We start from the raw sequence: 24,607 nt of genomic DNA, 5'->3' as shown, positions 1-24,607 counted from the left end.
TTTCACGCGGAAATAAAGCAGAACAGAACGGGTAGGGAGGGGGTGCCCGGGCAGGAGCCCCGGTTTGCGCCGCGGGCCTGGGCGGCGGCGGCGGCACCGCGCAGGTACCACCGCGATGGTGCCACCGCCGCTGCCCGGAGCCCGCCCGGACCCCCGCACCCCTCAGCCCCTCGGGCGGCCGCGAAGATGGCGGAGGGTCCGCGCCCCGCTGCCCCCGCACTCACCTGTCAGCCACAGCCGCGGCGGCGGGCGGGGAGGGGCAGGGCCGCAGGCGGCGCGGAGAAGGAGGAGGGGAAGGATGAGGACAACGAGGAGAAGGCGGGAGGGGCAGCAGCGGCGGCAGCAGCAGCAGCGGCGATGATCGCGGCGCCGCTCGGGCAGGACGCGCCTCCCCGGTGCCGAGCCCTCGCGGCGACATCCGGCGGAAGCGGCGCGGCCCCCGCTCCGAGCCGCGATGGCGACGGGCTGGCAACGGGACAGCCTCCCGCCCGGCACGGCCCGCGGGCTCGGCAGTGCCCCGGCCGCAGGGAGAGCCTCCCGCCCGGCACGGCCCGCGGGCTCGGAACGCCCCGGCCGCAGGGAGAGCCCCGCGGGCTCGGAACGCCCCGGTCACAGGGAGAGCCTCCCGCCCGGCACGGCCCGCGGGCTCGGAACGCCCCGGCCGCAGGGAGAGCCCCGCGGGCTCGGGAGTGCCGCCGGGCCGGGCGGGAGCTGCCCCGCCACCACCGCCCCGCTCGGCCCCGCTGCTCCCCGGGTCACCGCCGTGCCGGAGGTTAAACAGCGCGGTGTGTTCCGTGCCGAGCGGGCCCCTCGGGGTAAGGCTGTGTCAGCTTGCCGTTACTGTGACCGAACTGAAACTGCCGCTGCTGCTTTGGTTAGTTACCTCCAGTAACGCTGGATCAAGGGGACTGACAAGGGAGATGAAACTTTGCGGGAACACGACTGGAATTCCATATCGTTTTTAATACAGAAGGGCTGGGAGATACCGATTGTGGAGTTTTTCTACTTTGTCTGCAGACGGAGTGACGGAGGCAGCGCATCAAAGCCAACCACGACGTTCTGCAAGTAGGCTGTTCACTCTGAAGCCTACAACGCGTAATTGAAATGTGATTAATTCCCCTGCTGATTAGCACTTGGAATAAACCTCCACCTAAAATTCTTATTCATTGTAGCAGATAGTGAAAGTCAAAAGAGGCCTTCGCCTAATTATTTTCTCTCTTCCGGCAGATTATCTTAACTGCCTTAGAAGAGGTCTGTAAAAAGGCCAGAAGAACATGTGCCAGTGAGAGCTGGAAATATTACATTTTCTTTTAATGTGCTTCCCAACTACAAATGTGCCTGCAGTTCTCATTTGTCTTTTTTTTTCTTTCTACTCACTTCTGTGCAGTCATGTCTTAAAGCTGTATTAAACAGCAACAAAAATAGTGGTTTACCTGTTTACTAGCATATTTCTCATTACTGGAGGTCATTCTCCAAAATCACCAGCCTAACTGGTTGAGCACATCCTGTAATTTAGCCTATTCCCTTCTTCAAAACCACTAAAAGAGAGCAAACTAAATAGCTAAATGGCTTCAAGGAGTGGAAAAGAGGGGAGACGGAACAGGCAAAAGGAGAAGGACAAGAGATGGAACAGAGGTGCCCAGGAGGAAGCTGAGCACAACCTGACCAAATGCCCCAGTTCAATGCTTTGAATTCTCTTTAGAGTCGGTGCAGTTGTGGGCGGCTCAGCCATCTTGGCCAAGTGACAATTTGAGTTCTCAGCTGTTCAGTTTCTAACTAGGCATTTTTAAGCCTCATAATCCCTACCAAAATTACTTTACGCTAATATAACAGTACTGTACTGTTACAATTTTAGCTATATGTGTGAAGGAAAAAAATGTCCAGCAGGAGTACAAAGATTCACATCAGAGATTTCCTGGGGAGAACACCTGGCAGCTTCCTTCTCCTCTGGAGCAGCACACTCCCCAGGAGCAGAGTGCATTACAGAGATGACCTTTTTTTTTATCTGAAGAAATGCAAAATACTGAAATGAGGAAAGATGAGTTTAAACATTTTTCCTTGGTACAGGGTGCCTCCCCTGAAAATGAACAGGCCCTGTTTGGATGCAGTTGCTTTTTCATGAGAAGAGAATGACAAGTGGCCTGTTGTAACTCTAGCTCTGCTGCTGGTTTGGTTTTGTCATGGCACTGCAAGAGTAGCAGGCACTGTGTAATGTGTAGGAGCAAGTACAGAACAAAAGACTGCTTTTCACAAACTACCTGATACAAAACGAGACATAAATAGCAATACAGGAGCCTAGGGAAACAGGGCAGTACTAGTCAGCATCTTTTCAATAGCTGAGAAGGTTTTTCAATAAGGATACAGTAAATAGAGTGGAAAAAATTAGGTTGTCGTGGACAAATCTACTTCTGCACCCATGGCTGGACTAGAAAAGACAAGATAGGAGGCTTGGGAAATCAGCAACACAACAGAACAATAGCTGAACCTCCCAAATGAGCATTTTTCAAACATGTAAATGTAGCAGGAAAAGGCAAAGGCTTCTGTCCAGAGCTCAAACCAAAAGAAATAAAAACAAAACCAAACCAACCAACCAAAAAAATTTAAGGGAGAAAAGGACTCAAGAGTTATTTCTTGATTCATGTAGGAAACCTTCTAATAACTCCTTCCTAGAAGAGTGATTTCCTATACCACTATTCATTACCTTATGCTGTATAAAAACATTTGGAAGCCATCCATCACAGCACTCTTTCCATCAGCTTGAGATAGCAGAACGAAATGCAAATACAACATCCTACTTAGATATTTAGCATATATTCTTACTACAAAGACATCTGTCTTCTCTGAAGCGAGCTGAAGCCAACCCACTTCCCTGAAAGAGGCCTTTTAAGAAGAATCAAGGGAACAGGAGATTAGTTAAGACTGGGAAGAATTTACCTCTCATTTCAGATAAAACGCAGGTTTGTTTTTCGCTCAGCACGTGACTGGATCATTTAGACAAATATTTTCTGAAGAGCTACAGCTCTAGGCAGGAAAGGACTCACAAGAGAAATTCTCTAGGGAGACCAGGAACAAGGATAGCTCTGTAGCTGAGAAGGGTGAAGTGGAAGTCTTAGACATCAGAGCAAGTTAACAGGTAGCTGAAAAAGAACAAGTTTGGATGTGAAGGGGGGAAAGAAGCCCATTAATTTTCCTTGGCAAATCTGAAAACATAGGATAAGCATTTTTCAGGAGTTTATGCATTCTAGGCTGGGGTCAAATCCCAGGTTTGTTCAGCATTTATTTCATCTTGTAGCTTGTGATCGTCTTGTTTAACTTGCTGGAGAATTGAAAGGTTCTTCTTCAGTTTGGTGGGAGTTGCCCTTCTCTTAGTAGGCGACAAAACTATGTCAGGGGTTTGCAACTGGTTGAATTTTCAGGTGAATGAAAGACTTTTCAGTTGTTACAGGAAACTCTTTCCCTTGGTAGCTGAGTGTTTGAAAACAGTCAGGACACTTCAGGAGATACAAAAATTAAGTCTCAAAAGCATTTGTATGTCACTTCAGGCATTCTGTTTATGCAGGGTGCAGTAGAAGTTCTGAGGTTACAGTGAAGTGCATACCATTACAAAAATTAGCATGCTTTATTTTCAACACAGAGAGCTTTGAGGGCGAAGAGCAAGTCTGGAGGGGAGCAAAAGGAAAGAAGATACAGGTGACATAAAACCTGGTTTCTGGTTAAGGGCTTGGGAAGTCTCTCTCTTGTTTGTTTTGTGAAAATGGTTTGGTTTGTCCCTGTCATCCTTTGTCCTTGCTTCTTTGCCTCTCATTATCCACCAGGCCTTGTTGCTATTTCTTGCTGCTCACCAGCATTGACTCAGGTGAAGTGCTTTGTTTGTCTGTGCAAGACAGGAGCTGTAATTGTTTCTGACTGTCAGGTTCTGAAGTGCCTGTATAGAAGTTTTCAGTAGTTATTGCTAGGAAGAAAAGCCTCTTTTCTCTACCATGTATAAGCACGTTTTTCCTGGTTTCCCTCTGCTGTGCAGCCTGAAGGTCACTGTGTACACCTGCTGATGTCCCATGCCAGCTGTGCCCCAGGCACAGACACATCTCTGCCTCCCAGGGGAGTAGTTTCTATTCTAAAAGAGCTTCACTTGCAGAAGAGCTGCTTGTTAATTCTGTTGTCATCATATGAAATCCTGGTTTCTATGTCCATCTCAGTAGTTATTTTTTTGATAGATCTGTGTAGCTTGTTTTGTTACTTTAGGAAAATGATAGAAGAAAAAATTACAGTTTTGTTTTTTGTTTGTTTGTTTGTTTTAATCTGGAACAATGAAACAAGCAAGTGATTCATGTGGTGAGGGATGTTCTCAGTATATCTATGAAGATACATCAGTATATCTCAGTCTCCAATTACTGTTCTTTTGTGCCAATGACTCAGCAGTAAGTAATCTGTAAAGTAATGAAAAGTAAACTCAATAAAAAGCAATCTGTGTACATTTCTGTCCTTTCTGAGAGTACATATTTATTATCAACAGTCCTGTGATAACATTAAATGTGTAGTTTATTAATGAATAACACAACATTAATAGATAATGTTATGTTTTATGTAGTTAAAAGGATATGTAGCAGCCAACACATTGTTACAGTGTTCTTTTTTTAATTTTTTTTTTGACTTTTGATGCTCTGCTGGTTTCAAGTGGCTTTCACTCAAATCACCTCCACTCTTCTTTCTTTCAGCAAGCTCTGCACAGGGGAATGCTGTGAGATAACCCACCCCACAACCCCCTCCACTGTAAAATATTAACTGTCCATTTGGACATTTGTGCTGTTAATGATATCTCTCAGTGACAGGCCATCTGTCCTGTTCACAGGAAAAATCAAGCAAACCAGAGTGAAATGCTGGAACTTGAGCTGAGAGGGAATCAGAGCAAGCCGTGCCTCCAAGACATGTTAAATGTCATTTCTAGCCTTTTTATGGCATCCAGTCATAAACCCAAATCTGTGGACGAGCAATAAACCAGCAAGACTCTTGCTGAGGAGGTATTTAGCCATGGCGGTGTGAAGTTTCTAGAAGCTGGTATTGAAGTTTTTCTAGTTTGTTGTCTGTGCATACCAAAACTGCCCTATCTGACCAGTTCATCTTGACATCCCGCCTGTGCTCCGTTGCTGCCCGGGATGTTTGTTTGCTGCCTTCTCTGCCCTCGAGAGCTCACTGGGGGAATTCCAGAGCTTGGCTAGCACGGGAGCTGCCTCCCAGCAGCGGCAGCTGCCAGCGCAGGAGGGAGTCAGCATTCCCCCGCTCCCGCTGCCACAGGATCCGTGCGGCACATGCCGAGCCTCCTCAGCTCGAAGGATCAAAGAAAAAGCATCCAGGATGGAATGTGCCCAAAAGCCCTGCTACTCTGCAGTCCGGGCTTATGGCCGCCTTGGAACTCTCGCAGAACCGAGCGGAAATTCGGTGCTGGAGCTGCTTGCCGCAAACACCGGCACATTTGTAGCAGCCGGTACTTGGGCACAGCCCTTCGGTTTTCGTGGGCGGGTGAAAAGGCCATAAGCAGCGCTGAATGTCAGAAATATTCAATCTTTAGACATTGGAATGTGCTGCCCAGGGAGGAGGTGGAGTCACAGTCCCTGGAGGTGTTTGAGCAAAGTGTGGATGCGGCACTCAGTGCCATGGTTGAGATGGTACTGTCAGGTCATAGGCTGGGCTCGATGACCTCAGAGGCCTTTTACAGCCTCGTCGATTCTGTGATTCCCGTCAGAAGCCAAAAGGCTCTCCGTGCTCAGGGAGCCCGACCCGGCCCCGGCCCTCTCCGGTGCCGGCTGTGGGCACGGCCGCCCGCCGCGCCGTCCCGCGCCCATTGGTCAGCTCGCCGCCGCTCCCTGTTCCTATTGGCCAGCGCCGCTCCGGGGCTGTGTCCCGATTGGTCGCGCCCTGCGCTTCCCCCACCTGTCACCGCTGGCACCGCCCCCCGCGCCGCAGTGGCGCGATCGGGCGATGTGGTGACGTCAGCGCCGGGCGGCGTCGCCATTGGCGGGCGGCGTGTGACGAGCGATGTGGCGCGCGCTGCTCCGGGCCGGGAGCGCGGCCCCTCGGAGCGGCCCCGGCGTGAGGGGAGAGCGGCGGGGGCCGAGCGCGCGGGCAGCGAGGTGAGCGGAGAGCGGGGCACGGGGAGAGCGGCCAGCGGCCACCCTGCCCCTCAGCCCTGCCGAGGCGCACCCAGAACGCCGTGTCCGGCTCTGGACTCCTCCGTACCCGAGAGACGAGGAGCTCCCGGAGCGGGTCTGCCGGAAGGCAGCGAAGGTCACGAAGGGGCTGGCGCATCTCCTGGCTGAGGGAGCTGGGTCTGCTCAGCCTCGAGGAGAGACAGCTGAGAGGAGACATCGTTGATATCTATAAATATCAGTGGGAGGGTGCCAGGGGGATGGTCCTCATTGCTGAGCAGCAAACAAGAGGCAAGGGGCAGGAACTGATGCACAGGGATTCGCACCCGCGCGTGAGGATGAGCTCCTTCCCTCCGGAGGTGCCCGTGCACTGGAACGGGTTGCCCGGAGTGGAGCCCCTTCCCGGGGATACTCCGGAGCTGTCTGGATGCAATCCGCTGCCGTGTGCTCTGGGATGAGCCGGACAGAGCAGGGAGGTCACCGGTGACCCCGGGGTCCCTCCCAACCTGACCCGGTCAGGGATTCTTCGGGAGCCCCGGCAGCAGAGGCTCGGGGCAGGGCCGGTGTTGCTTTGGAGGTGCCTCGGGTTGGAACCCTGTTCCCGAGCCTTTAAAGACTGGAGAGGAGAAATCCTCGCGCTCAGGATGCCTGGCGTTATAAAGCAGCCAGAGCTGGTGCACAGCTTGAGCTTTGGAGCCGGAATTCCTGCCACTGACAGCCCATAAAAATGTTAAGCTCAGCGTGGCTGTCCTGCAGCAGCTGCTGCAAGGGCTTCCTGAGAAATGTTTTAAGCACCTGCCAGGTGTTGCTGTGTGGTTTGTATAGTGAACAAGAAATTTCAGGAAGCTAAAAGCATATAAACCCTCTCAAAATAAAATCGGCGAGCAATTTGCACCATGTCAGGGAAACAAGGCATTAGGTTATTTCTCACACTGTGCCCAGAACCTTATGGATGTTGTTTTCAGTGAATGACTCTTCATTGTCTGTCTTCAGTAGAAAGTGTGTTACCATCACGATGCCTGAAGTAAACACAGATCACCTGGATGAGCAGCAGGTGCAGCTCTTGGCAGAGATGTGCATCCTTATCGATGAAAATGACAACAAGATTGGAGCAGAGACCAAGAAAAACTGTCACTTGAATGAAAACATTGACAAAGGTATGGCTGGCTTATCTTCTAATTGAACCATTAAGTTGATCAAATATTTTCAGAAGCATAGTCATGATTAAATTAAAGCCTTGATCTCAGGTAAGTGTTGGATCAAACCAGAGAAAGTACCTCCCCATAGGCCCCTCCTCCTCAGCATAAAATATTTAATGTTAAAATTCTGCAGAGTGGAGGAATACTCAATTAGAGGCAATAGCAAAGGAGAGAAATGTGTGATTGCACATACAAGCTTGATAAATATTTTTAATTGTGTTTTGAAGATAAAGTAGTATTTTTTCCTATTATGGATACCTGGTTCTATGTAGTTTTTTTCTGAAGAGTGCTATTTGCTTCTTTGCTGAGTTCTTTTCAAGTAGAAAAGGATTTAATTTTAAAGCAGTTGACCCAGGGTTCTTCTTCAAACACTGCTAATAGGAAAGGGTTTAACTGATTTTGGGTTTGCTTGAGGTTGATCAGATTCAACAGTTTCTTGTGGTGGTGTGTGACCTCTTTTTATGTACTTAGGGAAAGCATCTTCCTGAAGACTGAGGAATAACAGACTCAAAAGGTGAAGAAAACAGCAATTATACTGTTTTTAGTGCAGCCTATTTTTGTTCTGCTTTTGCAATTCTTGAAAGGTCTTGAAATTCTTAACAAGTTTTTTTAGGAATTTTTGAGTAATCTCTTTTTGATTGTAAATTTATGGGTGCCAAGCTCTCCCTTAGTAGCTTGCCCAAATGTGCACAGAGAATGGTGAACTGTCTGAGTTTAGAACTCCTCTGTTGCATTTTTGTTCTCTCTAAACTCTAGGAACTCTTCTAATTTCATGTTTTATATAAGCTGACTTAGAAACCTGAATAATAACTCCTGAGTTATTTATCGAATCCCTCGTTTTTAACATATATTATTTTTAAATTGGATTATGTGAAAACGAGGCCATTGTAAGCCCTTAACTGTCTTCATGTATTTTATTGCTCATCTATTAAATATCTCAGTTTTGTTGTTTGTTTTGGTTTTTTTTTTATTTTTAGGTCTACTGCACCGAGCTTTCAGTGTTTTCTTATTTAATACAGAAAATAAACTGCTGCTGCAGCAGAGGTCAAATGCAAAAATTACATTTCCAGGTTAGTGCTGAAACACTGTATTTATATAAATGTTTTATTTGGATCAATATTTTAAAAAAATGTCAATCCAGTTCTGCAATGCAACTCATTCTGAGGTTTTAGAATTTACTACTTTAGAGAGGTCATACTTCCAGTACTTTTGAGTTCAAATTACCTTGTTTGTGGGTGAAGCAAGATAATGGGAATGCTTGTGTATTGTTATAGATATTCTTGGGAAATGGTTGTTCCCTGCCATGTTTGATCCTGCTCATGCATGGGCAGAGGGTGTGGTGTTTACCCCTCTGCTGCAAGGCATTTATTGAAGAAATGGCTCTGGTGGCTGGGGAGGGTGTCCCATTGCCCTGGTAAAAGCTGAGGTGCAGCAGAGCCCTGGTGCCTGGGACATCTGGGGACCTTTGTGCCTTCTTCACAAACACTTGTTTAACTCTGCCAGAAGTGAGGCTGTGTGGCCAAACCATGCAGTGCATGACTTCTGAACACTCCTCCACTATTACTGTCAAATGGAAATAGAGAGGCATAAAAATAAGGAGGGGAATCAAATAGAAACAGCTTACATGAGGCATGCTGGAGGGAGCATGGAGTTGTCTGTTGCAGAATTTTCAATGGAAAACAAAATCAAGTGTTTCCAACTTGAGGAAGGAAGACCTTTTTCTTTTTTCCAAGGGGATCTTTACTTTAGAGATTGTTTTTGTCTATAAAAGTCAAGCTCAAAAGCATCTAAAATAGAGTTAGAATATCTACAAACCATGTTTGAGCATTTTGACTGGTTAGCAGAGAAGGAAAAAGTTTGAAACAGAGTATAGATTGTTTGTCCTTTAAACACAGGTATAAACATTGTGTTTTTAAATATACTTACTGCCAGCTGCTTTTGAAGCTCTGGGAATATTTTCATTATTCTGTTACATATGAACTCCCAAAAGTAATTTTAATTAACATTTGAGAGATAAACAAGGTCAGACTGGCTCTCTAAGTAAATATGTTGGGGATAAGAATGCCTGTCCTCATGTGTGTCAAACACCAGCCTGCAAAGTAGTGCTTGGCAGAGGCAAATCCCAGTGCAAAATATGCAAAGGAAAATAAGAGGTGACCCTTCTGTGCAAAACAGAAATGAACCTGGGATGTGTTGAATAACTGGCCTTTGTCTCTGGGGGATTTTGGTGTTGTGGTTTTTTTGGGTTTTTTTCCAGGTCCTTATATGTGTCAAAACTGAACTGATTGAACTTCTTGCAGATTGTTTTACCAACACCTGTTGCAGTCACCCTCTGAGCCATCCACAAGAGCTGGAAGAAAATGATGCCATTGGTGTTCGGAGAGCAGCACAGAGGCGACTGAAAGCAGAGCTGGGAATTCCCATGGAGCAGGTAAAGAAAGGAGGGAGAAACAGGAATTGTTGCCAGCATTTGCCAGTTTACAGACTGTGTCTGGCAGACAGAGTCAGCCTCAAACCAAAAAATGAACTTCTCTTTGGAGATGCAGAGAAATGAGTGAACTTCCAGAGATCCCTGGAGGACAGGGTTACCCTTGGTCTGTCAGTACATGGTTCAGGTTGTTGTCTTTTCCTTGGGAGGTGAGGGGTATGTGCAAGTGTTTGTGTTCACCAGTGCACAGTGAGTGTGCAATAAAGTCTGGTAAACATTGTTTAAAACATTCCATATAGGGGAAACACACTCCCAGTGTTACAGAGTGAGTCTGGCTAGAGAAATGCTGTGCAATTCATGCCATCAAACTGCTTTAAGTGTTTTTTTTTAATAGTAATTCTTTGTGAAAAAGTGCATTGCAGTTGTATACTTGGGAACAAATAAAGGAAGAGGATAACAGCTGATAAATTGTACTGCAGTGCCCAGCAGTACAATTCTCCTGGTCTGGCAGCACTTCTAACAAGTGTTTTGGTTGTAGGTACCTCCAGAAGAAATCTCCTACCTGACACGAATTCACTACAAGGCCAAGTCTGATGGCATCTGGGGAGAACATGAGATAGACTATATCTTATTTGTGCAGAAGGATGTGACACTGAATCCTGACCCCAACGAGATCCAAAGCTACTGCTATGTGACACAGAAAGAACTGAAACAGCTCTTGGACAAAGCTGCCAGGAATGAAGTTAAGATCACTCCATGGTTCAAGCTGATAGCAGAGACCTTTCTTTTTAAGTGGTGGGATAACTTGAGTAATTTGAACAAATTTGTTGAGCATGAAAAAATACACCGAATGTGAATAGCTGGGATAAAAGGTGCTGAAGGCTAGCAGAGATGTGTTGTCTCATTAACACTGATAAATCATGATGAAACATGAGAATTGGTCCACATGGAGCATGTTTAATTTATACAGATGTTATAGCCAGTGTTTTTTCTTCTGTTTTTGTCACCTCTTCCCCTCATCCTTGGTTCTCTTGGGCCTGTTAAGATCTCATGTAAAAGGGGTAACAGTAGCATGAAACCCCTGGGTTCCTCTTCCTCCATTGCCTGGTGAAAGATCCTCAGCCCACGTGTGCCCTGCACACCTGGGAGGGAGCCCAGGCACCTCCTGCCCAGCTCAGGGAGGACTGGGGTGTTCCCACTGAACTTAACCATGCCTTAAATAGTGATTACACATGACACTGGGCTCTGCTGTGATGTTGAGAAGACCAATTGCCAGAAGTAATCGGGATTATTTTTAATTGCAGAAAGCAAATCTCTTCAGCTACTGTACTCTATAATTAACCAAACCCGTAAAAGCTTAAGTAATTGGATTGCCTGTGTGGAGTAAGTTTGACTGTGAAGTGCTGACATATGTGTTAAAGCTTTAGATAATAAACAGTGTTTGGGGCTTTTTCCCCCACCAGGCTTTTCTGATTAGTTGATGGTTGAGTACTGGACATCTCAAATTTTTAAAAGGGTTAATTACAGCAAATGTAAATGGTACCTGTCTAGTGTCAGTAGTCTGTCTTTGGAGACAGGATATGCACTAAATGGCTCTTCTCCATTTTCCAGAAAACAAGGCATCTTGTTACAACGGCTTTTATTTTCCTGTGATAGTCATTCCCAGACAACTCAAACCCCCTGAAGCGCATAATTCAAGACTGACAATTTGTGGGCTTACACTAGGTCTTGATGTCAGTTAATTAGAAATTGTACCAGCTAATTCTTTTTGATCTTGCAGTCAATCAACTGCTAGTAACTTAGGAGGCTTTTTTCAATAAGACAAACTCAAGGGTACTTCAATTTTAGTTATAGACTGGGGGCAAGGGAGGATCCTCAAAAATGTTTGTGATTTCTTCTGTTAGCACACTAGTCAAACTAGTTTTTAAGTTTTCCCAGAGCCTAATGAAACAGGATGTTTATCATACCACTTACAATTAAAAGTAAACATGGTTGTAATGATTCTGTGTCTGGATCTGGGGTAAAACTAACTTTTTCAGTGGTCAAGGTTTCTTTTTCTCATCCCTGTTGTGACTGCAGCACAGAAGCTTCCATGTACCAGCACCTCCAGTGGTTCAACACTTTGAGGTTTTAGAGCCAAGTTTGTTGTGTATTGGCCAGAACTGATGTATTGTTTTAAAGCAGTTAATACCAGGGGAGGGAACAGTGATGTGATGTAGCAGCTCTCTTGAATTCAGTGCAATCAGCCATGATACCCAGCTGTAGGCAATGGAGAAGTTCTCAAATACTTTTTAAATCTAACTTTATAATTAAAACACCTTGCCTAAATCCTTGGACTGTTGTTTCCTTTCCACATGTGAAGCCGCATGGAGAATAATCTCTGTCACTGCCACACTCTAAGCAGCACCCTGCCCATTAAACACCACTGAAGCAGCATGATGTGGGCAGGGCACAGATCTACTGGAAAAAGGTTCTGTTTTTCTAGTTCAGCTTGGAGCAAAAGCTGGCAAAACAGATCCTGAAGTAGAAGCCCTGTGCATACAGAAGCTGAAAGAAAAGTTTTGCTTAACAGTTCCTCAAAGTCCCTCAGAAGTTTTTCTTGACATTGGTCTTCTTTGTGGCATTACAGTATGCTTTAATTCTGAATTTATTACACAAAGTAGATGAGAGAAGCTTTATCAATTTACACATGCTGCAAAATCTGACATCTGAGTAGTTACTGGCTGTATTTCAAAAATTAGTGATTTGAGGGCTCTTTCTTCCCTCTTATTTTTTGGGGGCTGTGTTAATTTTTAACAGGGATTTGAAGTGTACTGTTCAAGCAACACATTTATAATGCATAATTTTACAAACCTCTATGTAACCATTGACAAAGTAGGGGCAAAAATAAAATACTGCACATTTGACAATGTATTTATTTTGCCTTGAGCAGATACAGAATTTTATCTATCAGGTCCTGATGAGAAAATGTCTTGCTAAGCCAAGGATGACAGCAGCATGTGCTTGGCACGAAATTTCAGTCTGATCCTCATTCTCTACATATCTGAAATATTAATATGAATCTGAAATTCAAGATTGTAAGGTGTAACCTTCCCTGCCCCTGCTGTTTTAGGTTATTACAGGCAGCAGGTCAGTACTAGAACTGCAGTTTCTCCTCCAGTCACCCTGCAGCTCAGCAAAGTGGCAGCATTGCTCCCATGCTTCAATGCACAAACAAAAACTTTGTCTAGTTCTTGATGCTCTCCTGTTACTTCCCCACCTGTTTCAGCCTTCACCAGCAACACAAACTCATCACAAAGGACTACCTGCATGCAACAATCCAAACCTTACTGAACTCAGGCATTTTTTATTAATGGCAGTTTAACAAAGTGTTCCCATTTCTAGAAGCTCATTTTAAATTAGGTTTGTATAGAAATATGAACACTTTACTGATACATGAAAGCCAGGAATAAGAATATGGAAGAAAGTATTTTTTATGTCTGTTTATAAATGGTTTCTGCCACTAGAATTGAGAAATTTCTCTCATGGTATTTCTTGGAACTGCAACATCAAGTTATTGAAATACTGAACTTGAAGTATCTTAGCCACTCACATAAAACACACTTAAAACACCAAGTATTACCAAAAAAGATGACAGGACTAGAAATTAGTTTTAATAAATTTAATTTTGATTTTAAATTTGATTTTTTGATTATCTTTAAATTTTGATTCAGAAGACTGCTTATCTTCTCTGGGTTTTGCCAGATTTTCTCTTCCCAGCCAGCAGATGTCTTGGCTTCAAGTTAAATATGTGCCTGTCTGCCTCTCCCTTCCTGCCCAGGCGATTCATTTTCTTTTGAGCTTTCTTTGCCATGAGCTTGACCTTCTTCACCATCTATGTAAAAACAAACAAACAAACAAACATGCAGAGTAATTTCCTCAGTAACTCAGGTAACAAGCTTTACCTTTAAGAAAACACACTAAGCTGGATGGTTTTATCAAGGACATTAACACCAACTCTAGAGCAGTATCACTGTGACACTTATCAAAGTGACACCCTCCCTTGGAAAATCTTTCCAGTGCACTAACACAGGATCATGCTATGCCTGGAATTCCTCACCTACTCAAGGTGGAGAATTTGCAGAATTCTTCCTTCAGATTTGCATTTAGAGACAAGAATTAAAATGTACTTCCTTGGTCTGTATTATTACATGTAATTTGTAAGAAGGAAGTAGAGAAACAGAGTTCAAATGAAAAGATGATCAAGCTGCAGGGAGACCAAACACAAACTCTGGACAAACATAACCAGCCTGCTCTGAAGTTTCCCAGGAGCTGCTCTAGGTACAATCATGCTGGCTGAGCTGCCAGGAAGGTCAATACAGATAGATAACAAACCTTTTCATCGCGAAGGCCAGACACGTCCCGTGGTGTGCGAGAGCAGCTGCGACTGCGCGACACCGACCTGGGCGTTTCGGACTCGTCGCGTTTCCGTTTCCTCGTGGTGCTGCGTGACCTCCTCACGTAATGTGCCTGAAATTGAAAACATCATTTAACCTCTAAAGCCAGAAACCATCAGCTCCGTTTCTAATCAGAGTAACAGGAAAAGTAGGAAGTGGATTGCTGTGATAAATTATATCGGTTATCCCACAGTAATGTAAAGATCTTGACAGCTGTTGGTCACTGCCTCTCTGTCCTACAGGAACATTCAAATTTCAGTGAATATTAGCTTTTCTTCCTCCACAATTACTAACTGGCTTTTTTCTTTGGGTGGAGTAGACTCATAAGTAATCAATAAAAAGATACAAATTAATGGATAGCAACACTTAAGCAATTTTGCAACAGCAAAATAGCAATGATGAAACCTACCCTGATTAATGTCCTGTGCACTGGGCATAGCCCTAAAGAATTTCCGACAGGAAGACTGATCATGTCATATCCTATGTATTACATTCCTACATTGCTCCTACATCAACATGGCATGGCAGCTCTGAGAACCTTAAATACTTGCTTCAGATGTGTAATGTTGACAGTTCTTGTTTCCTAACTTCTTGCTTAGCTAAAGAATGAGAGATCTCAAGATCCAGGGAGCTGTAATACTGCTGGATTTGCTATACAAAATGTTTTGGAGTTTTTAAAATTTCTGTTAAAATTTCTGTTAAAAAAGTCTCTTGAAGGCCAGTCTCTGATGAAGTGCTTTATCTGCCTTACATTTAAAGATGCCAGCTGTCCTCAAAAACTTCAGTTACAGCTCATGGAATTAATGAACTATAAAAAGATAGGCCTGATCTGTTGCTATTACTATTTCTGAAATAGTAGAATCTCATCCAACAAAGCAGACTTGAAAATTTAAGAAATATGCTTAGCTAAGCCTGTTCTTGAATCCTACACAAATTCCAAGAAAGTGCACACGTATATATGATCCTTGATGTTAGTTTTCCAGCTTATACAACCTGTTTTGATCACATTATTCAAAAAATTCCAGTACCAACTGCCTTATCTGCAATTCCTGATTCACCCTTAATGGACCCCATCTCTCTCTTGTGCCAAGTATAATAAGCATTTCAACTCTGCTCAAGGAAATCTAAGTCTCTTTTAGACAAATATTACATTTAATTAGCAAAAACTTACATCATCTTTATTAGTCATGTCAAGTCCAAGATCAGTCATTTCTTTCTCTAACACCTTCCTCTGGACCTGTAAAAATACAGTTAAGAAAACACATTTCTTTTTTAAAAAAATCCTTCCACCTTACTTTTTGTCTCAATATACCACCACAAGTCCATTATATTCATTATATATTTCTGGCTTTATCACATCCACATGCAGGTCATTGACATCCTACCTTCACATTTTGTTTTTTGCAACTTATTTTTTTGCACCCATAAATTCTGCTTCACAGGACTCCAGTGGCCCAACATTTCCTAAAGATCATATAATTAGTTTGCTTTTTTGGGGGAAAGCTGACAAGGAGAGGTAGTTCAGTCAAAAATGTTTCCTTTTCTCCCAAAAGGCACACGCTCTGGAGAAGGTAAGAGATCCTGGGGGCAACAGCACCTAGACTCATTTTCTCAAAATGTCCAGTAATCAATTTATTACTTTGCAATTGTCCTGGACTGGTCAGAAGAGACTCTGCCATCAGAAAGAGTGATACCTGGCTACTAAAAAGACATCATCTTTTCCTGAACAAATTTTACACGATTGTGATTTTAAGTAATTATCTAATTCTTAGCATTAATTGAATTTTAAGCAAACAGACAATATACAATGAAACAACTCAGTAAAACAAACTGAATCATACAATTAAAAACCTTTTCTGCAATACATATGGACTTTTACACAAGATGCACTTATGTAACATGAAAAAAAAGGGTTACTATCCCTCCTCAGCTAAGCAGCAACCAGAACTCCTGGGAGAACAGAAGGAAGCAAGCAGTGAAGAGGCCAAGTAAGAGCAAAAGCCATCAGTTCCATTACCTGACAGTGACACATGCTTTCATGATGGTGTTACATAGCAGCAAGATTTTTTTACAGAACATGTTCTACACTCACCTTTTTAGCCGTTCTAGGCATCCTTGGACCATGAACGTCTTTTTCCTTTGACTGCAGGATTTTCAGCTTCTTCTTTTCTCGTATCTTCCTTGCCAATTGTCTGATTTCCATCATTTCTTCGTCTTCACTTTCTGGTTCACTGTCATATTCTCCAGCAGCTTCTCTCAGCTCTTCTTCTTTCTCCAATTCTTCCAGTTTCTTAGATTTTGAAGGGGTAAAATGGGAGATCAGATCTTTGACTTATGATCCTCAACACTGCATTTGTACATAGTCCTGGGCCATGACAGCACACAGGCCCTTCAAAGAAGGAACTACATTGCCTGATAACCACACTAATGGGGCTGCTGATGACAGAGATTACTGAGAACCCATGACACACGGCTGTGCAGAATAACTCCATCACTCCACATTATCACTTGGCTAAATTTGTGTGGCTGCCCAAAGCTGCCCAGTGTGTGAAAGCAGCTGTACTGTCCTGTGAGCCGTGCCTGCTGTACCATTTCTGGAAACAGACTCTGAAAAACCCTTCTCTCTGACATCAACTTGAGTCCAGAACACCAGCAATTCACAGGAACCCAGACAGGTTCCATGGGCTGCACTCACCTCTCCTCCTTAACAACCCAGCAGGAAATCCAAACAGTGATTGTCATTAACTAAAAATGTTACAAATTGAGCATTCAGTCCATTTCCACCATAGACATAAATCTGATGGATGAATTTAGTATTATTAAAAAGACATAAAGTTTGATAGCTACATTCCTGTAGCTGTAGTCAAAGAAGAAAGAAATATAACTTCTAGTGCAAACCTCATATTTTAGAATGGAAGAGATAAGATCACCATCATTCTGACAAGTTGAAGCAATTCCATTCTTCTGAAATTCTGTCCTTTATCATTCAAAAACTAGTATTTTTTCCCATGACAAGTACAGACAATGCAAAAAAGAACAGGTTCTCATGATACATTGTTTTTAATCTACAAATGGTAACTGACATCAAACAAATAAGAGATAAAGAGGAAAGAAAAGTGTAAAGCAAAAAAATGGAACACTCACTCTCATTATATCAGGATCAATGTAGTCAAGTATATTATGGCCTTCCCATATCTCTGGAATCTTATCATATTTCTCAGATGAATTCATTAAGTCCCAGTATTCTTAAAAATACAACAAAAATTGATAAAGAGACAAAAATTAATTTCAAAGAATGTTCCATGACAAAAAACAACACTCAGAACACACACACACAAAAGAAGTGCCCTATCCCTAAGATTTTGGCAACACCTCTGCTATATTCACAAATATTTCTGATCTCCATCCTACTGCCAAGATAGCTCAGTTATGGCATGACCCACTGCCCCAGGACGAGCCAGGCAACAAAAACCCAGCTGAAACACGAAGTATGCAGCTCTCTCTCATATTGATACTTTCTTAACAAATAGAGCATCAGAAATTAATGAAGTACTACAATACAAAATGTAAAGAAAAAAATCACTTGACTCATCAGACCAGCTGTTTCATGTCTGTGAGTCCAAAATGGAAACAACTGAGTAACATCACAAAACACATCACTAAAGATCTCCAGTTCTGGAACAGAAGGATAGTATGCAATGAAATGGTGGCACTGGCAATTAGTTGAAAGGAATCAGGTTTAGGTATTCCCCCTTAAGGCTGAAATAGCCACACTTTATTGCTTAGTAATAATAATGGTAATACCAATTCTTATCTAATACTTACTCTGCAGATCCAAAACGTAATCATCTCCCATTTCAAGTTCAATATCTCTCTCCTGCAAAGACATACATGGCTTTAGATACCACCTAATTTAGAAGTTATGGACTAACACAGCAAATTTAAAATCCAGCTGCTGATTTCCTGATTTAGAGATGCCACTTACCAATTTCCTCTTGGGAGTGTCCACTTCCATGCGTTTCTTACGAGCTACTACCCCTTCAGGTATAAAAGGCAGTCGCTCCTGGAATAAATCCACCCCAATAAAAAAAGGAAAAGAAGTTCATAACAATTTTTTTACACTGTTATAAATCACCAGCTGCACTGCAATGCATTTCTGAAGAATACAAAATCCCAAGCTCCCACCAGGAAAGGCACTTACAGATAATAAATTAGAAAACTTCATCATATGAATCTGTTTGCAGATTAACAATGACAGAATTCTTATCCTACTTGAGAAGTACTGGGAAATACATTAAATAGTATAAACATGTAGCCTACCTTGTTATCTCTTTTGGTTGGCATGGCCAAGTGTAATCTATTCAGCACTTCATTCACTTTGTTTCCTTTCATTTTAGTATCAACACGATGGGCCAACAGTCTGTCACAGGCCTGAAAGTGCACATGGCAAGGTAAGGAGAGGAACAAAGCCTTTTAGACACAGCAAATGACACTGCAGGCATTCAGTCCCAAGTATCTGGCTTCACATCTTATTCCCTTTTTGTCTTATACCTCTAACTCTCAAGAAAGCATCAAATGATTCTATATTAAAAGCATAATGGGAAGATGCATATGCAGATATTTATTTTTTAAAAGGAATCAGAAAAAAATCACAATTTAAAGAAAAAATTATTACATTATTTTCCATTTTTACCCAAGCTCACTGAAGCATAACAAGAAAAATAAAAGGACTCAGAAAAAAATAACAATTTAAAGAAAAAATTATTACAACATTATTTTCCATTTTTACCCAAGCTCACTGAAGCATAACAAGAAAAATATTTTTAAGGTTTATCACTATAATGCAGTCTGAGATTAAACTCACACAAGTGAAGCAATATGTTAGCTGTTCATTTGGGATGAAACTAAAAGAACACACCTACCTCTGTTTTAACTTGGATTACGCCTTCTTCAGTTAGCGTACTTGTCTCTATTACAGAAAATCCTTCTGCTTCAAAAGCTTCAAATATTTTCTAAAATTGAAAAATTAACCCAAATAATGTCACCCTGTGCATTTCTTAATATATCACAATACATTAAGACCAGAAATCTTAATCCAATATCAATACATACATACCTTACTATTTTATTAGAAGGTGTTTCGAAAAAGATGATGTAAAGTTTACAATTACAGTTCTATTTAATCGCTTTCTTATTTTATAAACAAATAACTACTTTTCAAAAGGTACCTATAAATTACCCATAAGGGAAAAAGAAAAAACAAGTGGGAGAAACAAAAATTACATGTGCTTTAGCCTACAGATATAATTGAATTAAGCTTACAGGACCTTTCACTGCAACTGTTCAGCAAGACCTCTTGAGTCTAGTGCTCACTGTGCCGACCTGTCACTGAAAGGATTATTGAGTAAAACTATTGTCTAACTTCCAATTAAGGCAGTAACTGAAAGTTCTCACACCATCAGAGATTTCTGAAACCATTAAGAACCTGCCTTCTGTTTGGCATTTACAATATTCAGGCAAGAACTACATTAGGCAGTACTAAAGAAAGATGGGGTCAAGACCTGCAAACCTACATTCCACTGCACTGTTAGACCAGCTCAATAAAGAAATAATCATGTAAAAGATTTTGCCCAATAAAAATTATAACCATCCACAATGCACACAAAGTATTTTTGTAAACATCAGATGACAAAGAGACAAGAGATGCATCCTAACCTGACTCTCTTCAGGAAGTTCTGAAATCCTCTTCACATCGCATTTGTTTGCAACAATTATAAGTGGCTGATAAAAAGGCAAAAAAAAAAAAAATCTTAATTCAAGTTACCATGTTATAAACCCCTGGGGTTTGTTAATAATGTGAACAAAACTCACCTTGTTAGCAAACAATGGTTTAATATTTCTGAAGAGCTCCACCTGCTCCTCCAGGCTATGCCCACACTGCTCAGACACATCCATCACGTAGAGCACAGCAGCACGCAGATGTGCCAGGGCAGTGATAGCCTGCATCTCAATGGTGTTCCTGTCCTCCAGGGGGTGATCCAAAATACCAGGAGTGTCTACTACCTAAAATTAACATCATTAAGCCAGGTGTTACTGATCAGCTATTGCAGAACATGTGTTTGATGGTTCATCTATATTGTCTTTTTAAAGACAGTGAGAGTTTTAACTTCAGTCACAAATAGAACTGTGAACTCTACCAAACTGAGAATGTGGAAATGTAGAAATGGAAGAAGAATGAGGTTTCATAACCAACACTCCAAGTATTGCAGAGGAAGGGAAAAGGCTACCCAGCCCAGAATCTCAGAGTGATAAAAAGTGATCTGGCTTTAGTCAATAATTCCATTTCCCATCTTCCCTCCAACTGAAAACAGAGCCATGCATGTACATTTTTAGAACAGGTTTTGACTGCTGCTCTCACTTGGCACACTGCACCTTGCACAGCAGCTGTCAGACACAGCCTGTCTCATCAAGACACAAAAATGCAGCTCCCATGGCAAAAAGGCAAATCGGGCTATAACCAGCTCACTCTTTCAAGAAACTGCAAAATAGTAACAGTTCTTACCTGCCAACGTAGATACTTATAATCCATATGTCCCACAAAGAGAGATTTCGTGGTAAAGGCATAAGGCTGCACTTCTACATCTGCTCTTGTAACCTTAAAACGAGATTTAGTCAAACACATTTATTTAAAAATTTGTGAAGTTGCAAGCAGTATATCCTAATTAAAATGCACTGCCTTTGCTACAAGGGAAAAAAAAAAAAGCTAAAAATTCATTATTCTAATTTCTCTGTAAGTATTTGCCTATCAGAAAATATGCTAATGGGATGCTATTTTGAAAAAGATCAGGATTTTTAAGAGTGAAATCTACCAAAACTTTCCATTTATTCCTCCAGGAATTTCATTCAACATCTACTCACACATTTGAACTTGCTACTGCTCACATCAGACACTGCCACAACTATATAAAATTGTTTAAAAGTTACCTTATTTTAATTAAATTGTATCTCAATATTATCTACGGAAAAACCACTCACATACCTTATTTATAAAGCTGGATTTCCCAACATTTGGGTAGCCACACAGCAGAAGGGTTCGTGTATTGGGATCAATGGTTGGCAAACGAGACAAATGCTGTCGCACTGAAATGTGAAAAACATTTTTTAAGCATCTGAGATAATTTAAGTTTTACTGAGATAGAATAACTATACATATGCTGAATTGTTTACATAAAAAATAGTAACATTTCTGATACATGATCATTTTAAAAAGTATGTAATAATTTGCAGACTTCCCAAATATCTACATAAAACAAAAATAAAATTTCATAAATATTTAAGAAATGAAGACCACTGTCTTACAGCTAGAATGACTCCACCAAGTCAGGCACTTCAGTAACCTGAAGGACTAATAAGTCTGAAGTAAGAAGTAGTGTCTGCAAACTTTAGCAAAATTTTTCACATATATGTTAGTGAAAAGAATGGTAAGTAAAAGCATGTCTGTGACTTTTACAGAAATAAAAGGTTTTATCACTTGTTAGTGATACCATAATACTTAACAAATATTCAAAGAGAAAACCATTTTGTTGAAAAATAAGCACTAAGTATTTGGGGATTTTAAAACTATTCCTGTGTTTCCTGGATCTGTAACCTGTACTAAACACATTCCTATAAATGCTACCAAACCTAATAAACTTTATATCCAATTCAGGTGCCTTTTTTCAGCCCATGTGCAACACCAACCTTGCTCCAAATACTCCAGGCTCTGTTTCTGTCTCTTGATGATGGTGCACATGCGGCCCAGGGCCGCGCGCTTGAGCTGCTTGCAGCGGTACAGCGAGTCGCCGTACTTCATCAGCCGCACGTAGTCCTTGGCCACGCTGCGGGCACAGGAAAGCACAGCTCAGCCAGCAACCCACCAGGCACGGCCACAAACAGAGAAATCAACGGCCCTTACTTGTCAATCAGATTCTTGGCAATATTGATCTGCCCCAAAGCCAGCTTGTAGTGATCTTTGTCGTACAGAACGTTCATCAGGTCCGCGTAGAAAGGATGAATATCCTAAAACAGAAGCATGATGCTTAATCTGGTATTTTCTTACTCTAAGGTGACTATTTCTTGCACACAATGTAAGTTCTTTTTTTTTCTCCACAACAACGGACTGGAGAACAAATGACACTAACACAAATGACACTAAAAGCCAAACAATGTTCATTACTAGCTTATGTGAGAAAAATAATCTGCTTGGTCATCAAATGCATTAATTTTAATTGCTCTGAATTTCTTCTGCAAACACATCTTTGACTTATTCATACAGAGTTTCCATTTGACCTTTTGCTTTCTAAAATACTTCATGTTACAACTTTGAAGTCTCTTTTTTTAAGTAAAAAACTGCAAGAAGCCAACAGAAATAATTTCTAAAAGGAAATTCATATTATTATTATTCATTATTATTAGCAGAAACACAGCAATACTATTAATTCCTTTTCTTTTCTGAGTGCTGCATTAAATTCTATACAAGAGTGGACAAAAATGGTTTTTTAAATGCCCAAATAAATCCTTAACTTTTCAAGGAAGTGACATCTCTGGTACAAATCTTTTAAGTAGAGTATTTCAGCTAGTTATGTATTTCCCTGAAGGAATTTCATCATGCAATGATTAAAAGAAATCCCAGAAGATATTCTGGGAATTCTGGAGCAACACTCACTGAATATGAAATTATCAAAAAAACCAATTTAATAGGTGAATAATTTCAGTCTGAGCAGAAAACTGCCCAAAAAAAGTCTCACTGGGCACATGGATCCAGTTGCAGTTGTTGGAAGTTAATACTGTGTTTCTAACATGACCCTTTATGGGGCCTAGGACAACATTTATGTTGTCAAATTTATTCCTGAAGATGGAAAGCAATATGATATATTATGTATTATATTTCTTGGTACTTCCTCTGGAAGATTAAATATAAGCAGAATTTCCATATGCACACATAAAGAAGAAATAGGCAGACACAACATACTCAAAACCCTCACAATTTTCTTAATATAAAAGCAACTTCTGGCAAACATGTCTGATCAGCTAAAAGCTTGTAAAATCCAGCCTTTAATGACCATCCACGGGCACAGCTTAGACTTCTGCTCTTCACAGGAACATACCACTTTTGCAGTACAGGTTTTGCCTACTACTCACAGTAAAATCTACTTGAAATCAGCCAAACTGTCTACACAGAGAAATCAGCAAATGAGAAAACACTTACATCTAATTTCGGGAAATCTGTTAAGATCTGAGTGAGCCTGTCATGGTAATTTTGTTGAGTAAATTTGACTTTTCGCATATAAAAATGTCGAATCCGATGGATTTGATAATGTTTATGAATGACAGTTGGGGTCTTGCGCTGAGTCTTTGACAACGTCAAGTCTATGAAGTCCTGCAATCGAGGAAACATTATTAATTACACAAAATGTCAAGTTCTTGTAAAGGCAACAATTTTATTTTGGGGGATGAGCACAGTGACGAGTTAAGCACATCCACAGCTGGACACGTTTGCTTTAGGGCAGGCAGGAATGAGCACTTTGCACGTTCCCCGTCCAGTTCCTGTTTCAATGGAGCGCGGGCTGCCCCCGGCCCAGACAGTCCGAGCCCTGCGGGGAGCTCCCCTCACCGCGCTTAAAACCCCTTTTTCCGACTTCCAGAAGGCTTTATTTTGAAGCAAGGCGCTGCGATGAGTTTCGGTATGAGGCAGGTTTGGAAAACAGGTGGGATTTTTATGGGGGCACCCCCGCAGGGAGAAGCGCGGCCTCAGGATCTCTGCTCGGATCCTGACAGATCCCCCCCGACACTGTACATGGTACGGGCCGCAGGGCGCAGCAGCGCCAACACGGGCGAGTCCAAGGCTCCTGCGGGAGGGGGAGGAGGCGAAGGCCGACACCACGCCGGCACCGCAGAAGGGGCAGGAGGGCAGCGCGGTCCTCGGAAGCCACCGAGCGGGAGGAACGGGAGGGACGCCCCGGTGCGGAGGGCACCGAGGGCAGGGGCAAGCGGCCGGGGCAGAAGCGGAGAAGCGCGGTCGTACCTTGGCAGACGGAACCACCGTGATCTTCTTGAAGTTGTAGAGCGCCATGGCCACCGCCACCGCCGCGCCACGCGCCGGAAAAGGGAGCGCGCCCGGGGCTCTCGCGAGAGCTGCGCGCGGCCGGCCCGGGCTGGCCCGGAGAGGGAGGGACAGGGAGGGGAGAGGGGGAGGAGGAGAAGGAGAGGGATGGAGAGGCGCCGGGAAGGTGGACGGGGGAAGGAGCTGGGGGTTGAGTCTGGGTCTTGCCAGAGAAGCACTTGGCCGCGAGCAGGATTCTGGCAATGGCTCCCTGATGTGATGATTCGGGGCAGACATAGCTTTGAGCCCCGCAGGGCCGA

At 42.7% G+C, this 24,607-nt stretch overlaps 4 protein-coding genes across 8 annotated transcripts in view; 2 read left to right on the top strand and 2 right to left on the bottom strand.

Moving 5' to 3' along the window:
• The window catches only part of WDR37 (WD repeat domain 37), a 44,381-nt gene extending 43,828 nt beyond the window's left edge, over positions 1-553 (bottom strand). The window contains exon 1 of the mRNA XM_041487657.1: positions 225-553. The gene's annotated coding sequence lies outside the window, so the exon portion shown is untranslated. The remainder of the gene's footprint in view (positions 1-224) is intronic.
• Positions 455-1,437, top strand: LOC121364421 (spidroin-2-like). Of its 3 annotated transcripts, XM_041487696.1 has the most exons (4): positions 455-579; positions 616-874; positions 971-1,065; positions 1,228-1,437. In XM_041487696.1, the coding sequence occupies exons 1-4, from the start codon at positions 455-457 to the stop codon at positions 1,235-1,237; spliced, it is 489 nt and encodes a 162-aa protein (XP_041343630.1). In that variant the 3' UTR covers positions 1,238-1,437. The 3 variants fall into 3 exon arrangements, with proteins under 3 accessions (XP_041343630.1, XP_041343610.1, XP_041343620.1); XM_041487676.1 differs by having other exon boundaries at positions 455-874; XM_041487686.1 differs by having other exon boundaries at positions 455-874; positions 971-1,106.
• Positions 1,438-6,013: 4,576 nt separating this feature from the next.
• Positions 6,014-12,098, top strand: IDI1 (isopentenyl-diphosphate delta isomerase 1). Of its 3 annotated transcripts, none has more exons than XM_041489754.1 (5): positions 6,014-6,128; positions 7,140-7,300; positions 8,320-8,412; positions 9,643-9,773; positions 10,309-12,098. In XM_041489754.1, exons 1-5 carry the CDS (start codon positions 6,034-6,036, stop codon positions 10,624-10,626), a joined length of 798 nt encoding a protein of 265 aa, XP_041345688.1. In that variant the 5' UTR covers positions 6,014-6,033; the 3' UTR covers positions 10,627-12,098. The 3 variants fall into 3 exon arrangements, with proteins under 3 accessions (XP_041345688.1, XP_041345680.1, XP_041345698.1); XM_041489746.1 differs by having other exon boundaries at positions 6,018-6,128; positions 7,137-7,300; XM_041489764.1 differs by lacking the exon at positions 6,014-6,128 and adding an exon at positions 6,170-6,282 and having other exon boundaries at positions 7,137-7,300.
• A 1,318-nt stretch (positions 12,099-13,416) lies between these two features.
• Positions 13,417-24,392, bottom strand: GTPBP4 (GTP binding protein 4). Its single transcript, XM_041489734.1, has 17 exons — positions 24,270-24,392; positions 23,454-23,624; positions 22,161-22,264; positions 21,947-22,083; positions 21,246-21,346; positions 20,769-20,861; positions 20,078-20,269; positions 19,922-19,987; positions 19,129-19,218; positions 18,527-18,637; positions 18,192-18,269; positions 18,032-18,083; positions 17,351-17,451; positions 16,299-16,496; positions 15,378-15,443; positions 14,145-14,279; positions 13,417-13,644 (listed from the first exon to the last, which is right to left on the bottom strand). The coding sequence occupies exons 1-17, from the start codon at positions 24,315-24,317 to the stop codon at positions 13,492-13,494; spliced, it is 1,896 nt and encodes a 631-aa protein (XP_041345668.1). The 5' UTR covers positions 24,318-24,392; the 3' UTR covers positions 13,417-13,491.
• Positions 24,393-24,607: the final 215 nt, after the last annotated feature.

Source organism: Pyrgilauda ruficollis, unplaced genomic scaffold (assembly GCF_017590135.1).
Source record: "Pyrgilauda ruficollis isolate IOZ18807 unplaced genomic scaffold, ASM1759013v1 scaffold12, whole genome shotgun sequence".
Taxonomy (NCBI): domain Eukaryota; kingdom Metazoa; phylum Chordata; class Aves; order Passeriformes; family Passeridae; genus Pyrgilauda; species Pyrgilauda ruficollis.
Note: the sequence above shows the minus strand (reverse complement) of the source record. Positions and strands in the feature narration are given on the sequence as shown.